General features: G+C 36.3%; 1 protein-coding gene across 1 annotated transcript in view; it reads right to left on the reverse strand.

Moving 5' to 3' along the window:
• The window catches only part of LOC139689391 (protein Hook homolog 3-like), a 34,730-nt gene extending 20,235 nt beyond the window's left edge, over positions 1–14,495 (reverse strand). Inside the window, exons 1-8 of the mRNA XM_071586486.1 lie at positions 14,247–14,495; positions 13,686–13,771; positions 12,687–12,759; positions 10,818–10,917; positions 5,679–5,759; positions 5,111–5,364; positions 2,561–2,750; positions 79–356 (exon numbers count right to left, since the gene is read on the reverse strand). Of these exons, the coding sequence (XP_071442587.1) occupies positions 79–356; positions 2,561–2,750; positions 5,111–5,364; positions 5,679–5,759; positions 10,818–10,917; positions 12,687–12,759; positions 13,686–13,771; positions 14,247–14,285 (1,101 nt within the window). The 5' untranslated portion in view covers positions 14,286–14,495. The remainder of the gene's footprint in view (positions 1–78; positions 357–2,560; positions 2,751–5,110; positions 5,365–5,678; positions 5,760–10,817; positions 10,918–12,686; positions 12,760–13,685; positions 13,772–14,246) is intronic.
• Positions 14,496–18,578: the final 4,083 nt, after the last annotated feature.

Genomic DNA, 18,578 nt, shown 5'->3' on the forward strand with positions numbered 1-18,578 from the left:
ACACATAAATGCAAAATAATCATTTCCACGGTCAAGGAAAGACCTTCAAAAACTGCCATCTTCATACTAATCATTTACCTCTTCCAAATCCATATTCTGCTGCATGTATTCTGTATTTTTTTCTTCCAACAATTTAACTTGTCTCTTGAGGTCACCATACTCCTCCAATTTCTTTTTGTAAACCTCAATCATCGCTTCGTGCCTTTCTACTTTCTCAGCTGTTTCCCTCAAAATGTCCATTTCATCTTTTAACTGCCTAGCCTCTTCAGCACCAGCCTGCAGCTCTTCCTGCCTCGCTTGTAAATCAGCCAACTCCTTCTCCAATACCCCCACCTTGGCCTTGTAATCATCTCGAGCTACAAAGTAATGATCATTTTGAAAAAAAACCACCACATCTGGGAAAAAATTCAAGATATAATGCATAGCAACGCAAAGACTAATTCTGAACATTTTTCTCGATACTTAAACATTTATGCCTTAAGGAAGGAGGATGTTAAAATTCCATCTTTGTAAACAATATTTACATGGCTAGCAAAACAATTTTTGGATAGATCTGTATACACTGCAACACATGTCCAAAGGATTTCTTCATGAGACTTATCACAGAGATGACATAAGAGACAAATTTCAGTAATAAGGTTAAGAAAACTGGAGCTCTCATAGGTTCTGAATAATCATGAACAATTTAAGTTCATATATCTCCATAAGGTTGAACTTTGTGGCACAATCGAGACATAAGTATCCATGAAGGGCAACATGAAACTAGTTCTAATATAGACAACCTCAAATTCTGATGAGGATAATGAATCTCTCAGTACCCAAAAAGAATTTGACAAATGCACAGTTTACTTAAGTTATAACAAGGGGCTGGTACCTTCATCATTTTGTTCCCTAAGTTATGATATATCAAATCGAAGTTCTAAGAATTCCAAAAGCAGAAGTAAAAATACATTTTTATAAGTCCTAGAGGCAATTGAAAATATCAAAATTAACCATCTTGGATAAAGCAAACAAACACCCTCACAACAATATTCATTCATTAACTCCGCCCATTAACTCTGCTCACTACAGTTCATCCATAGAAGCATCTAGCTTCAGTAACATCTGGTGGAATCAAGTTCAACTAACCAAATTGTGTTTTTACATAAACGAAGCTAAGCTATAATATTCATAAATGTTTTTGCTACACCAAAAGATTAAAAAATTAAATATATTTCAACAGTAGATGGTAACATTTATGCATGCCGGAGAACATTAATGACCATGGGTAACCTCATCTCAACTAAGTATTACTAAAGAAGCTAGCACTGTTTTTCCAAAGTTACGCCCTCATTCATTTGAATAAAAACATGATTACTTATTTTAATTCCAAGCAATATATAAAATAAGTAGGAAAATATAATTGAATATGGAGTACCACTGTTTTGTCTCGAGTTCCTTATGACTCATAACAAACACTTTTTGGGAATTATCAGCAAAATATTTTATTAAAATATGTTTATTTCACATTTAACGAGATCTTTTCTCTCTCGGTAGCTCTAATACAATATACTGAGCCACTAAAAGTAATCGGTGATCATGGACACATAAGAATAGTGAGGGAAAATGCTTGAAAAGAAAAAGAGAAGTAGATTAACTCTTCCGTAATTTGACTATGCCATAGTTGACAAAATTTCTGATGGTGCATAAATCATCTCTGACTTCAGCGATAACTTTCATTTGTGCACTAGACAGTTCTATTTTTGTTTTATCAACAGGTTATTCAGGAATGAAATTCCTTCTCACCAACAACACTATATTTGAATCCATCAACTAAATTTATGAACAAAATAAAAACTTGGGAGTCATGGCTAATGATCTCATAGTTGATCTTCAAGAACTACTCGGTAGTTAATACCTGCAGATGAATTCATGACTTTTACACTTTCAGCATTAACAATTCATTTGCAGAGAACAAATGTGAACAAATTATCAATTTCATCCTTCAATGTAATGCCATTTGACTATAAACCAAACACTGTAGTAAAAATACAAAGGAAAGAGAGGATGGCATCCACCTCCATTCTTTCATGCAAAATAATGCCAAGAAATCGCTACATATTTGCATGAGGTTGATATAAAACTTTTAACATGAAAACACACTATAGATATTGCGACTCTGAGGATTGAATGCGTGTCTTGGAGAGGTTATTGCAACCTGATAGGAAAACTACTAGTCACTTGGGGCAATTATATTTTAAATTTAAAACAGGATAAATTATAGTATGCGAAAGGGGAAAAAATGTGGAGTATTTAACACAGCATAACTACTAAACTGTTAACCACAAAAAAAGGGAAAAGTGACAAGAAATAAGAGAGCTTATGTACACACAAATGGGAAAAATAATAATAGGAGAATGAACTATTACTGGACAATATTACAGCATGAAATAATATCTTTGTAGTAATTTTTGCCAAAAATCAATCACATTCTTGCTCATTAATCGTTGTCCATAAGGTAATTGGCTATGATTGTATTCCAATAAACATTCATAGAGAAAATATCAAAAATATGACTTACACTGCTCCATTTTGTACATTTCTTCTTTGCAACTTTCTAGTTGCTTCCTCATTTCCTTATATTTACTCCCACTTTCACTGGATACATCTTTTACATCCACCTGATCGACCGCTTCCATGTCCTTCAGTTTTCCTTTCAGTTTTTCATTTTCTATTAGGAAACATGATTTCTCCTCCTGCAACAACTTTACCTGGAAAATACAGACCGGATATTGAGGGATCTGGGTTCGTATCCTAGTCAAGGCGAATGATTTTTACACTCTGAAATTGTTGCATTGTTTTCAATCAACATTGCTCTCTTGAAGCATTGAACAAATTACTATTCGGTAACTTTTAGACACAAAAATATTACACTCATATCTAGACATAAATCACTGTAAGCCCATTGTATGAAAAGTTAGGGATTTTTAGAGGTACATGACTTTATACACTTTTCCTGAGACATCTTTCTTTCCACTGACCAACAACCAAAAAACCGCTTTCCACTGGATAAAGAAACTATGAATAAGAACTTAGGTTTCAATGCTACATAATCCTAAGTTATAAGGTGGCAACCAGGGTCAGCTCATTAGTAATACTAAACAGGGCAGTGAGAGGTGTGTGAGGAGAAGGATATAAGTAGGCTGATAGGCAAGGGGTGGAAGAGGCGAAGGAGGGTGGCTGGGTCAGGAGGCAGGTTGACTGCAGAACCACAATGGCTCCAAGTGATTAATGATAGTGAAGCAATTCACAAACATTTAAGAATCAAATGATGAAAAGGTGAACTCATGGTACACGTATTTGTAATGCAACCTCAGGAAAGTGGTATTCAAACAAATTTTCTGTTGGCCTTGCCGTATTTGGATGTGTAAAAACCAAACGTCAAAAATATGTGAAAATTAAAATGAAAATATGAATGAGTCACTGCTCCAATTTGGATTCTTCCATTTTTACAATGAATACAGAATCAAATGTTATAAAGAATAAGGCTTTCTGTTTAGGCAAGTGGCTGGGGGAGGAGGATTAATAGGATGATCCCATCTCCTTCAGATCAGCAATTGTTTTCCAGAATTTGCAAAGGATAACTATTCTGACAAATTGGGAAAAAAATTCAAAAGCTTAAGAGATGAAATTCTACATGCAGCTATTATATTTTTGCTGGAATTCATGAGTACAGGGTAAAATGATCCCATGAAATAGGGCAGCTGTCGCACTAGTTCTGTAATTCACAAGGAAATGATTACAAACCCTCAGGTGACTGGCTGACTACTGCTCAATCACTTACAAATCTAACTTCATTGATAATTTACCCATCTCCTCTCCTCTCACTCATAATTCCATTAGTCTCATAACTCACATTTCCTCTACATATATGCTGACATACATTTGATGGTAACATAAAACCCTGCCTTAATCATGACTGCCACCATGATCTCCATTCAATATCCATACCTGTACAGCGAGGGACACATTTATACACACCCCTGACTCCACTCTTTCTTGCCTTGACAAACCTGTTTTAGCCCCACCAAATCATTTTCACAATTTCTTTGTTTTCCATTTCACTTCAAAAATTGTCATTGGGGTGCCAGTAACACCCTGCATTCATAACAATATTCACTAACCATGCGAAAGTATTACCAGGTTAAAGAGTACTAAAAAAAGCAAACCTTCTGATAAGAGAATGGCATTGTGCCAAAATTTCAGCGCCCTTCACATACCTCTGACCAGAAGATAATACAATAATAATAAAGTAATAAGCAAAATAAAAAGGTAAAAGTATGTCAAGAATTCATAAATGTTCTTCTGTTTACACAAATTTCCCTCCCCAAACTCAAGAGGCATTGCAGCCGCGTCACAACCTCGCCCCAATGCCCTTCTCTCACTGCCCCCACCCCCTCGGGCATAATTCTTCTTCCCACTCGCCCACTCCCACGCCCAGCGCTGTACATAAGCAACCACAGATTTTCACTTTTCATCTAATGATGACGATAAAATCTGGACCTGGCAAGGGTTTCACTTTTTAGACAGATGAATTTTTTGATCATTGATTATAATTCCATTTCCGAAGCTTCAAAATTACACCAATAGTTTCTTATTTTATTTATTTCTCCTGCTTTGAATTTCACTCAAAAGAGTAAAATTTGGGATATCTCACACAAACAATACCTTCCCACAATGATCAGAAAAAAGATTTCCTGCATTTATGTTAAGTATTTGAAGATCAAACACAACTGAGGCATCCAATTATTGAATCATCACCATAAGATAACTGTTTACTTAAATACAACCCTCTAGAATTCATACATATATGAACCTTGGAAGAAACAATTACCAAATTAACAGAGTTAACACCATATGAATGCAAGTGTACACTCTACCACCATTTAATGAGCTGTATGTAAAACCAAACAAACTCAGTAATGTCGAATAACTGTGTGATCCATTCCTTGATGGTTATTCCTCAGTCAATGTACCACTTTAACTTAAGCACTGAGATAAAAGGACTAACAACCTTGACATGGGAAATTCAATCAATGCTTCACTATCAATACATTTTGCAGATCCATACCTGCATATCCAATTCGTGGCACTTTTGAGCCATCCAGTCTTTTGCATTGGTTGCTGCCTCAAGGTCTTGAAGAAGTTTTGGAAGCTGAGGGTCCACCACCACTGGATTTGGTGGCAAACCAGTGGACAGGAACCCTTCACACAGATTTGCTCCCATTGATAAAGCACCCGCCCCATTGTTTTCTAACTCTTGAATAGACTGCATTATAACTTGTTGCAGGGACTCTTCCATGTCCATGATACGTTTAATATATTCTAAGATGATAAAGGAAATCACCATTAGCTTTCTTCAATACTTTCATAAAAAACTATTGTGACGTCTATTTAACACATTGTGTATCTTACTTGCTATATTTATGCATCTAAAAACTAATGATTAATAGACATATGAACATTAATATCACAACAGAGAACTAATTCACTGTTTCAAAAATGTAATTTCCTCATTGGTAGCACATTCAAAGCAGAGTAAATGGAATTTTATTCTACAGCAAGCAACACTATTTTATTGTTCAAAATTTCTTTGTCATCTGTAACAAATTTTGCCATGATCCAACATAAAAACTTGCCTTGTTTCTTGTTGCAATTCACAGCACATCCCAAGATAAGTTGTAGCAATCTCGCTAACTCGGTTGGATCACTTTTTTCTCCTGCAAATAATTTAATTTTTACTTCACCAGATCAAGTGGTATACGATGCCTTCATTCTCACACAGGAGAGTTAGCAAAAAGGGAACATTTTTAGAAATTAACATTTTATTAGACAAGCAAAAACTTTAAAGTTTTAAATGGATCCTGGGTAAAAATGATAAAAATTTATTAATCTATGAGCAGTGGTATGGTTTCATGTAAAACTTAAGCTCAGAAACAAGTTTGAGATTTTGACTGCATTGTCTTAAATTACAGATCAATCAACACTTAAAAATAATCACATAAATTCAAGAGAAATGCACTTTTGGGGAATGCAAATATGAGGTTTTATTATAATTAGTTTTTCTCTTATTTTGGTCGTGATATGCATAAATCCGCTAATGATGGGTCGCGGTAGACCAGGGGTAGGACATTGGACTACTGACCATAGGGCCCAGGTTCGATTCCCAGGTAAGCCTCTCTGGGCACCCTCGGCTCCACCCAAGCTATGTGACAGTTTGGGTACCAGATCTTCCTGGGAAACCATAACTGGCACACGGAAATGAACTGGCCACCCTATGTTGATGTGTGAATTTCAAATGCCGTTGGGCTTAGTACTGGGCGAACTCTACCATCACCTAACAAACCGACCTTAGGGTTGATTATTGTGTTATGGCATAAATAATCGCTTCAGATGTAAAGAAACACATTAAGTTTATCCATTCGTTGCATTAGCAACACCTCCATTTTTGCTGTGGTTAGGGAGATATTCCAGTGATACCATTTTTACTTAACTGATTGCAAAAAGAGGGACAATTTGAACAAAGTTTAGTAAGGGAGATAAAAGAGGCTTCAAAGTGGGATTTTTGCTGTCACCCTAAAAAGAGTTATCCTATGACATCAAGCACTTGAACTCAAGCCTAATCTTTTCAGATACTTACTGAAAAGGTTACATCTATTCTTATATAAGTTAAAAGAAATTCCCGTAGTCATTCATTAGAAGTCTGATTATTTCCAATTGAGCAAACCAAGGCATTATTCCAAGTAGTAGTAGTTTTAAGGGAGGGGACCGACTGCTGAGGTCATTTGCGCCACCAGGGATGGATTGGAAAGGAAGGGTGGAGAGTAACCCGGCGTCGGCATTTGCCTACTCCTGTAGAAAGGTGCCAAGGGGTCTGCAGTTTAAATACCCATCCAACGGACGTCGTACTCACTTAAAGTGCTCTCCACAAAGCACCTCAAGTAGGAATTGGGATACCACTGAAATATATCTGCCGCCTCCAGGAATCAAACCCAGGCCCTCATGGTGGGAAGCCTGTACATTAGCCACCGCACCATCCCGATCCCCTGAATTATTCCAATGATTGAGAAAATTTATTATTTAAAAAAATGAGCGCATTGTAACTTAATGCCTTTCAGTCTTAACATTAATGATTACTGTGATGAGAAGTTTGCATAGGGATGATCTGGGGAAATGGCAAAATTAATGTATGGATATGTGCTAGCTGGCCAACAACAGAGTGATAGCAACAAAAGGTAAAAATCATCTAAACATAGGCATTAGCTATGCTGGCAACACAGTGTCACTACATCACCTCTCATCCTAGGGTGACTCACCCTTGTTTGAGGCATTTTTGGGATCATAGCCCACCAAAGATGAAAATGACAAGCATAGTGATTGAGGTCTCTTTCAAGAATCCTTGCAAGAGAACTCCCCATCCAGTCAATGCCCGGGTTTCTCTCCACCGTTCCTCTTTTCCCATCCATGCCTAATGGTGCCCCAATGACCTCAGCTGTAGGTTGCCTCTCCTTAAATCTACTACTACTGAACTACATTACCTCTCACTAAAGTTGCTTGCATTCCCTTCCAATTGCTAGCACCATCCCTCCCTGTGAATCTGTTTCTAGGTAAAAGTCACTTGGGGCACTGCCTACTAGCGTACAAAAATTCCCATCTGTATTTTAACTTTCATGTAATAACCTTAAGTTATTAAACCTTAAGGTGACCGCACTTGGGGTCCCAGGGTGGTGTCTTTTGAGGCAGAATTTTACTTTTGGAAATAGGAAATAGTCAGCTGATACCAAGTTGCGACTGTACGGGCGTTGGAGAATCGTCGCGACGCTGTTGCAGAAGGTCTTTGCAAGCAGGTACTTGACTCTGCTCTTGGTCATCCATCAAGACCTTCCGGGCGAGCTTAGCACAGATCTTTTGCATTGCCAAATTTTCAGTGATAATGATGTCCACTGTCATTTAATTAATGCCAATATGATCTGCGATCTTGTGCACTTAACCAGCAGCCTGAATTCAGCACTTCACGCACATGTTAGGAAAAAATTGCTACTTATACTTTTCCTACAAACCTTGTATGTTTCAAATGGAGCGACAAGAATATCTACCTGGTGGGTATGTATTCTCAACAATGTTGAAACCTTGCTTCTCATGTAGATAAACAAAAAGCAATTGCAAAATGACACTATTAACAAAAATATCACATGTGAGAAGGCAAAAGTGATTTTTGTCAACCTTGTTAAGAAGACACCAGGATCATCATTGGTTGAAAAAGACGCGTATAAGGGTAGCCTTGGATGGTGTGAGAGGTTTAAGAGAAGAGCCAGCTAGAGCATTGTGAGGCATGATGAAGTAGTGCCAACTGAAAGGCAAAAGGGGAGTTCATCTATGACTTCCAGAACCTCTTAGATTCTGAGGGTTACTTGCCACAACATGTTTTTAATTGTGATGCACAACTCTGGAAAAATATGCCAAAGCGAACCTATATAACAGTAGAGGAGAATGCATTGCATGGCCATAGGTATTAAGAACCATCTCATGCTCCTATTTTGTGTCAATTCAAGTGATGATTTGAAACTTAAACCCATGCTTATTTACCATTAAGGAACTCCATGAGCCTTGATGAAGTGTTAAGTTCATAAGAGCAGACTGAATGTGAAGTGGAAGTCATGGGAAAGCATGGGAAACAGTGGCATTGTACTTAAAGAAGAATCACCGTAATAAGGCAATGGCTATGCATGATACACATTTAATTAATGTTAATACTGTGTCGCATTTTCACAAAACTTTGAAGCATCAGCTAATAAAAATTTCTCCAGCCAGCTTCCAAGTAAAATAAAATTAAGAATGTATCCTAAATAATAAACTAATTATTTCGATTCTTTTTTGTTTTCTACAAATCAAATTCACATTCCAGATTGGTTCATTCAACAATACAAGAAAAGATATTTCGTGATCCTAAACAATGTATTTTTAATTTTCTCTGAATAATCCTTGTGCATAAAATATTTTTTTCAAGGAATGCATTACTGCATATTTTATTTTAATTTATATGGAAACTGTTTTGCAGAGTCATCGTTATGCTTTATGAGAAATATTCCAGAACGAATTATGCTCGTTGTGTGAGGCTCCACTGAATTCAAATCTGTGAATTTGACCATTTTGGTTCCTGGAAATATCATATGTGTTAGCATAGCGATATTTTAAGTGCCTTCAGAGTATTTAATTTTTCATGAAATATTTCAGTAGTTCTAATGGCATGGTTAGGCTTAAATGGTGACTTCAAAGTTGAGTTCATTTAGCACCATTTACAACCAAGTATTAAGAATTATTAATTTATAAGAAAGGCAAAACATTTGAAGGGTGACCACATGTACTGATGCATGGTATATTGTATTGAATTAAGAAGATGTTTCTTTTAAGGACCAAATTATTGAATCAAGGCTATTCAGGTCAACTCCTAGAATGCCTTCCAGGGGCCCCCTAATGCCCAGCCTGTTGCACAGAATGGCATGGCATGGTGCTCCAACAGGAGATGTTCCACCTCACACCCATGGTAGCAAGTTAAGGTCATCTTCTCAGAAGATGACCCAACCTCACTTAATAAGCCAAATTGCAGTGACCCATCCTCAATCATGCAATTATGACTTCTCTTGGGTGTTTTTAACACAGGAGAGCTATACTTATATTCAGGGTTTAATCTTATGCCAAATTCTCATTTATGGTACTCCATTTTGATTCTCTCTACCGCTCCAAGACTATGATCCACAAAACAACTTTGAGGTCATAATTGGGTATCAGCAAGTGCAAATGCCTCCTCCACTACCAGACCAGCCATCTCATCAATACAGGCATTATGTACAGGTTTACCAAAGCTAGCGATTCAATGAATACCTAAAATAAATTATACTTCTGAAATATTTTCACAATATGATATACCGCTGAGGAGATGCTTTACAATTTTCCTATTAACCTATACATTTTATACACATATCAGCATGGAGGTGTTTATCAGGAGGCCATTAATTCATCATTAAAAAGTAGGGAATGGAATGGAGAGCATGTAGCATTAAATGAGATTACTTTGCAGCAGTCAACATTTTAGAGCCTTACAATATGACGTCCATCAGAAAGAAAGTAGCATTACTGTCACCGAGGGCCTCAGACAAGCAACCCAGGCAACCATATCCCTCCCCATGCATGCATTTTGAATATTCACTTCCCCTTTTCATGGTGCAATAATAAACTTATTCCACCTCTTCGGCACTTTTTTCCTACGGGGATCACTCACAAATTTGCTTTTTCAATTTTCATCTATCACTAAATACCCTAGAAAATCAGCTAAAATTATTCATTCAAATAGAGCAACAACAATAGGTTATCAATGGCTCAATGCAAACACAGTAAAACCCCTGCCAAACATTTGCATTTCTTATGTGAAAATAGCTAACTTTAAGTTATGACAATGAGTGCCAGAAGTCAATGAAAATGATGAATTATGAATTCAAATGATAATGCATTGATAATGTATATGCACCACAATATGTTGATTGATCAACTCAGCGAGTATGCATCACCTTTCAAATCTAAGAATCCCTTTAATGAGTAGATATCCTAATTTCCAAAGCAACACACTTTTAATTAAGCATGAAAGAAAAATTAAGGCAATCAGAAAGCCATTACTCCGAACTGGTATGATTGAAAAACAATATAAAACTCAGTACCAAACATACACAGACACACACAAGTGATTTAATGAGCTATAAAAACACAAAGAGCAATTCACTGACCTATTTTCATGACATCAGGTCTCACAAAATCAGCATGAAGATTGAGGCAATCTTGATAGTAATCCACTATTCCCTCCACTATTTTCTTCAGGTTACTGACCTATACATTTAACATAGAAAAGAAATGCTATCATAAATTCTGTTAATTGGTGTCACAAAATAACCACGTCCCTCATTCATCAGTTACTGACATTTTTAGACCATTGGAAAGCACAAAAATTGAATGGCAGGCAAAATACATATTTTCAAGCATCAGGGAGTTTAAGAGCAGGTCAATGTGGATTTTTCATACACGGTGCTTCATTTAATGCAAATACAAATAAATTATTTGAACGACTCTCCATTCTCGGGATGTCACCGCGTAGGTTGTTTTTCTGACAACAGTTTCGCCCGTGTTTCAACGAGCGTCTTCAGGTCAAAGTGTAGAAGAGCAAGCAGAAAAAGTGAAAAAGACTCCCTAAAACTGTACATGTATGATAAAAACCAACAAATTAACATCTTTTCTTGAACAAAGAACAATTAAATTGGAGGACAGGACTCTAAAAGCTCATCGAATAGAGGATGAACTTTCAGTGAAAGAAAAATTCACAGTACCAGATGAAAATAATAATCATATCACTCAATTGAAGATTTTCCACAGGTACTTCCAAAGTACTTTTTCAATTCGAAATTATAGTTAAAATACTTCGCCTTTCCACATAAACCACTTTTATTACGACCTAGGTTTCGTTATGGTATAACATTTGACCTGATGATGTTATACCATAACGAAACCTAGGTCGTAATAAAAGTGGTTTATGTGGAAAGGCGAAGTATTTTAACTTTAATTTCAATATGAAGAATTTCCACCAAGTGACGCCAGAAACTGTTTCATTTACTTTTTCAATTCATTTTAAAGCTATCCAAAAGAGTTCAAGCACCTCAAATCATACAGAAAGTCAGGATAAGTTATGGGTTCCTAATAAAAAATGGCTTAAAATCCTCATTTTGTAGAAATCAAAGTAATTACGTGAATGATAATAACCATTATCCAAGGGTATGTCTAAGTGAATTCATAATGAGATTGGCAATTTTAAGGGCATATGTTATGTTTTTATTTTAAAATATGAGCTACTGAAGATAGTTGAATCATACATGCTAATGGTAAAGCAGCAATCAATATATAGACATCAACAGTTGGTGACAGAAGTGTACAGAATACAAACTATTAAAAATTTTAAGGGCTCATCTATGCAATACTTCTAAGATATAAAATAGTACAGCCATCCTCCACTGACTCCAAATACAAATAATGTATGATAAGAGGATTAATGATGAGTCAATAAGTTTAGCTATATTCCCAAGAGAAAAATGCACCCTTGGCACAGTACTTCAGTAGCATGCTTTATGTTTTATATCAACCCACAAATATGGCTTTCCCAAGACGAAATGGGATCAAAATACAATCCAAAGAATTTAACACTATGAGCATATATCAGTGAGCTGATTTATGAGATAAATTGCAGTTAGTATAACAAATATTAAGGAGTCACTGGCAAGAATTGTAACCTAATTACAAAAAAAGCTTTTTTTAGGAGTAGAGAAATAAACGTAGCAAAAAATATCTCCATTTCTTTGAGAAAAATAGCTTAACATGAAAAATTGCGGTTGAAAATAAATAAAAAATCATACAGCCAACAACAAAAATAGACAGTCAAGCTTGGCAGGCGTGAGCTTTGACGTCACTTCAGCTTAGAACTGAAATGGGCCAGGCCACATTCCTTCATTTGTTGACTGATCTAACATTTTGTCAGGTCCTATCTCTTAAGAAAGTGATTACTTGATTTTTTCTTCTATTTCCTTACTCACTTACTTCTCATTTATACTGACCTTAAGTCTCCAACTGCTGCTGACACCAGATTTGATTTTAGACATCCACTGGGCGTGAAACCACTCTGGATCACTAAAATTCAACAATACAAACCCATGGGTCTTTCAAAATTGCTGATAGGTATTAATTTTTGCATAATAATATATATTATTAACTTGCATCAAGCATCATTATTCTAACACTCAACTAGAAATGGTAACAGGCTATGCCATAGCACTGAACTGCCAAGCTTATGTATTCTTAATGCCAGTAAAGGTATATGTAATAGGGGTCAAGATATTAAAACATTCTCCCAAATGAAAATGAAAGTAATTGCGTTTGTTGAAGATAACGAAAAGAATAATTGCACAGTGAGTGTAAATAATGAAATTTTGAAGTGAAACATTTCATTTATCTTTAGCAGAATGTTTGTTCAGTGCTATAAGATAGATGAAATGGTTAACATTTAGGCAAGTCATGGGAGGACATTGATGTACAGTATGCAGTGTGTTTTAAAAAGATCTATGAGCTCTGCTTCACTCTGCTCTTGGCTGTTGATGTGAACAGACGTGTCTGAGCGAGCTCTGGCTTGAATCTTCCCCACCCACCTGCCCTTAACCATTGATCCAATTGCGTAGTAGCTGTGACCAACTACTGGCTGCTCTGCAGCTGTAGCCATAAGTGTTTTATATTTTTTTTGTATTAAAATATTATTCTTTTACACATTTGAGTGCGTAGCAATTGATTACTATTCGTGTGTTTGAAATATTATTGAACTTATTGAATAAACTTGCCATTCCAAAAACTAGGGGCGATAATATTCTTGATTTGTTTTCTAACCTTACTATTGTGATCTAGCGGTGTCACTGATTACAATAGCCATTACAAACCATCTTTTTTCTCACAAATCAAAAAAAATTTGGTACCGAAAATATTCGCAAAATTCAGTTAATTAACTACTCCAGGCATCAGATAGGTTCAGATATGATACAATCGGATAGGGGTCACACCATACATACATCTGATTCAATACCAGTGCCATTGCTACTCCATCACATATTTTGTCCACAGCGGTGTGAGAGACATCCACGTCGAAGGTCTGTAACTGATATACAAAACGCCATAAGTTTAGCTGTAAAATAATAACATGATTCCGGCACAGTCCATGTCAGGGCAGGGTTTTTTTATTTAAGGCATCTTAACATAAGTTTTAGCAACGAGACATATTTACAAGAATTATTTTAAAAGTTAAGCAAGAACAATTGTGGAAAGTTTATGCATTTATAAAAGCGAACTTGATGAACATATTTATTAACAGTAAAAGAGCAAATCGCTATGGTTTTTCATTATCATGCATAGTCTTTCACTTTTTGCCAGAACTTCACATTTCTCAAAAACATAGTGTTTTGAAATAAAATCGACCACTTATTCTAGCAATATCCCACCAATAGTTATCACATTATGCAGGATTATCAAACAGTTTGGGATTAGTTAACGGCACTGAAATGTTATACACACTTGGATAAGTAACAAAAGACTGAATATCAACTATAGCACAATGGGTAACATGAGAAACTTACCCATTTAATAAGGCTTACACAATTCTGCACATCATCCATCGTGATAAATATAATACTTTATATCTTCTGGTAGCAATCAAATATAAACCGGTTACACTTCACACGCCATTAACTCCCTTAAGTCATACCATATACAAATTTAGCATAAACTTAGACGATCAAAACTGTTTTGAACGACAATTGCCACCACAAACCAATACATTTAATCGGAATGTCTCATGACGGCCACCTACGAACACAACCATCACAACAAACACATTCTACTAATATCCACGTTCCTTGTCAAAAATGATCGAACGGTCGGTAAAATTGAAATTCTCTCATCTATCGATTTCACTGAACTGAACGAGATATACGAGTGGTCCGAAGTAGTCAACTGTAATCCCTTATATTTATACTTATATAATATTTATACTTATATATATTTATACTCGTATATATTTATAATTATGATACTTATTATAATTGTCTACAGTCGATGGGGAAACAATCGAAAGTAATCGAGAGAAAGTCGTTCCGCTGTTTAATCGAAAAGAGACAAAGGAACCACAGAGGCTTTAAAGACAGAAGCGGAAGGGGATTTAAAATTTACATGCTTAGCTCTGTAATCAAAATGTGACAGTACGTGGCTCAGTTAAAATCGGAGTCAATAGCGAATTGTATAACTACTCCCCGCTTTCTTTTTTGTGATTAATTCTGTGTATCGGCAGTGATAAGTTTGGTAATACCATTTAACACCGTTTATCAGTTATGGGGAATGTTTGTAATTAAAACTCTCCTGGGTGTTGGCCTAATTATTTGCTTCTATTGACAGATTTAGGTAATTGCCGAATTGAAAAATACAGAGGAGAATTCTGCGAAGTGTTATTGAGCTGATAAACTGTGGGCTATTTGTTATTAATGTTTAACGCCTTAGGAAGTCATATGCAGTGAAGGACTGGAAATCGCCTTAAATTTAGATGGGTTTTTTATGTACGGATTCTTGAAAATCATGGTTAAACAAAAGCTCTTGTTGCCCAGGTATCAGTTCACGGAAGTCGACTTACATCAGTGAAGTGGCGTAAAATGGTGTCTTCTTTACCAGTGTTTTCGTTATCAAGGGAAATATTTACTTGTGTATTTCACTATGGCTGTGCTTCATCGTGCTTTGTTCACGTGGTTTTTGTTCCTCGTCTTTTTAATATTACTTGTTCTTAGGTTGGATGCAAGGACACAGTGGAGTTGGTTCATCGTTTCAATTCCGTTGTGGGTTTATGACAGCATCTTATTAATATACGTTTTATTTAACATGATATCGCATTGTAAAAACGGTCATGATAGAACTTCTAACTCAATGATAAAGAAGGTATGGTATGTTACTGCCTTGGTGTTGAAAATGGTATCTCAAATAATACTCTGCATTAAATTAGAATATCCATCGTGGAATCTATCAATGTACTGGGTTATGATACCTTTGTGGCTGCTTCTGCCAGTGCTATTGACTGATACATTCATGGCGCTATTGCGAGATAGCCGATACTACCACTGATGATATTCTTCGATGGCCACTGAGCCAGAGCATGTTTTGTTTCCATTTCATCGCAAAAATTCTTAAGAGGGACCTCCGTGACAACGAGTTGTAACCTTCCTTTGTTTTACATTTTTCCCTGTAATTGATGGCGATCTTCTTTAATATATGAATTTACCCCGAGTCAATTAATATTTTCCCAGGTTTTTTTCGTTTCATTGCAGCCACTTATAAGTAATGTAATTATTGTGGCGAAATTCCGATTTATAAATTCTGTTTAGTGTAAGCCTTCAATATGAATATGTTGCATTTTTCCCATTATGCTAAGTTGTGTACAGAAAGTGTTACAATGTGTTTTATTATGGGAATGTAGTTCCATCATGTCAAAACCATACGGTTAGATACTCTTGTTTTTACTCAATATTCGATAGGTTCCACCGCCACCACATCTGACCCGCCGTGTTTGGAAGAATTCTTAATACACCTCTTAACTTAATGATTTTTTGAATGACTTATACATATATGTTAAAATGAACGTAAGTTTTATTTGGCCATCAGTGTTACCCATCATAAGCTATATGTTATTTACAATGGAGACTATAATTGTATTGTACTAATGAAATATGTGATAAATATACATTAACTACTTATACAGAAGCAGTCATTTAATATAAAATTACCCTTTCTCGTGAAATTGTTCCGCCAATTATTTTATCTTTCATCTCTACCCCCTTGTTAATGGCACATTTTGAAATGTGGCTCATGCAATGGGGTTAGGCTTGAAGGTGTCGCCATGTGCTGGTAATATGAATTTTCCAATAGCATTTCAGGGCCGTGATCAACTTATGGGGCCTTACTCCGCATCTTGGGGTAGGTTTGTCATTTTTGGAAAGAAAATTACATCCAGTGCTCATTTCGAATACATGCTCTTCTCGTATCATGAAATTATTCATTGTGTAGTACGCTGTCGCCGATAAATTGGTATGATTATTTTCACATAAAACATGATTTTAAACTTTTTTTCATAATTAACATTGTAACATTTTGCTCGTATTTTAAAATTTCTACCCCTCTCCCCCCAATGGATGTAGTCTAGACATACTACAGAATCAACATCCTTGGTAGCACACGTGCGTAAATTATGCGCTAGTAATAAAATAAGACAACATACATGTGTGAAAATTACTCTAAAGAAAGAGATCTTGACCAAAGGACTGTCCAAAGTATGTCGGGTCTGTATGCTTCAATTTTAAGATTCCAGATAACCATGTCGAAACGTCCGAAGAAAGCAACAGCAAATCGGATGTCTTCGAAACCAAAATGGTGCTGTAAGTAACTGCCTTTGGTAAACGAACTACACCGGCAGTTCTCATTGAAGGTTTGGTGGTGGAGAGACCAACCGATACGATTGTGTGTATAATAATCTTGCCGTTGAAATCGAAGCAGGTAGAAGATCACTAGCTACTCTGAGTCAATTAATATCGATAATTATCTGGTTAATGCCTGAAGAAATCATTCTATGACAGGTGTTGCTGGGAGGCCCGTTATTAGATCTCGTAGAGGATATACTGCAAAAGGATGGAGTCATGTTTGGTTGGTAGGCAATTCATTCTTCTTTTGCTGGAGGGGGAAGAGCAAGAGAGGTGGATATTCGGAAACTATGCATAGACGGCGTATGGTAATGAAGTGGAGGACTTCCTAGTCGAGAATCTATCAACTGGAGCAGGTAACCGTAGAGAAATGGCAATAATGCTAAAGGACGATACCCCCATCAGTAGTCACCCAAAGAGACTATATTAGCAGGCAAGTAAAACCAGCTGAGCGAAAGTACCATGCTATGAGATTGAAGTTTTGCCTGTGAAACGACGGCTGGAGAAATTCGGATGTATCTTTTGGGGTTGGAATAGGAAAAAGTAACAGATTGCAGCATTCAAACAACGGATGGTGAAGAAAGGTCACGCACGAAGAGGCGGAAAATGGATGATAATTCTGGAGGGGTTCAACCATAAGATGGATCCGGGGAGAGGGGTATACCGTAGAAAAACATGTATCTAGGTCGTCTGAACGGTGCTCCTGGAAATAATTGTTAGATAGGAGATGGATAAACAAATGGCGAAGAGAGATTAGGGTAAATCCTCCTCTCAGGATTTCTGCTTAGGGGACGTTTCCTGTTTCAATGAATGAGCATAAAATTTGGTGAGCTATAAGGGATCGTAGGGGGAAATAATTACAAACATTCACGAGGTAGGTCTCTTCGTTGTTAAGAATACAATGGAAACTCTTGCCAGTGATTGTTGGATGCAGAAGAAGGTGGGATTTATTCAAAATTATTGTCTTCCTCGTATTTTAGGGGAAAAATATCGATTGCTGAATCTAATCCCAAAATTTAAGTGTTCCTTGCACACGATGGTCCGTTGGCAGGTACAAGGAAAAACGTGCCGTCATAGGTTAGTTCAGATCCATGCGTTTACAAAGGTTTTTACTTCTAACCTCCTTGAATGCTACGGTGCTAGTATCTTTATCATGTTCCAAATAAAGGTAATATTGACGGTGAGTTCCGGAGCGCATCCTAGATCTGATATGCAATCCTATTATAATTTATTTTCTTTGGCATATCACAATAATTCAATTAAGTGTAGTCCACAAACATTATAAATTTTTAAGTTTTATGACTCTGATGAAATCAGATTGATTTCAACTATTATATAGTTTTTTTAAGCTATTGTAAGGCAAAACTTAGGTACCGCCGAGAGAATTGCATTCAAAATTGGCACTAAACCATTCGACAAAATTGCGCACTGCTGCTTTCCTTTGAAGTTTTCGAA

This window comes from Hetaerina americana, unplaced genomic scaffold (genome assembly GCF_022747635.1).
Source record: "Hetaerina americana unplaced genomic scaffold, ioHetAmer1.1.p SCAF_23, whole genome shotgun sequence".
In the NCBI taxonomy this organism is placed as follows: Eukaryota; Metazoa; Arthropoda; class Insecta; order Odonata; family Calopterygidae; genus Hetaerina; species Hetaerina americana.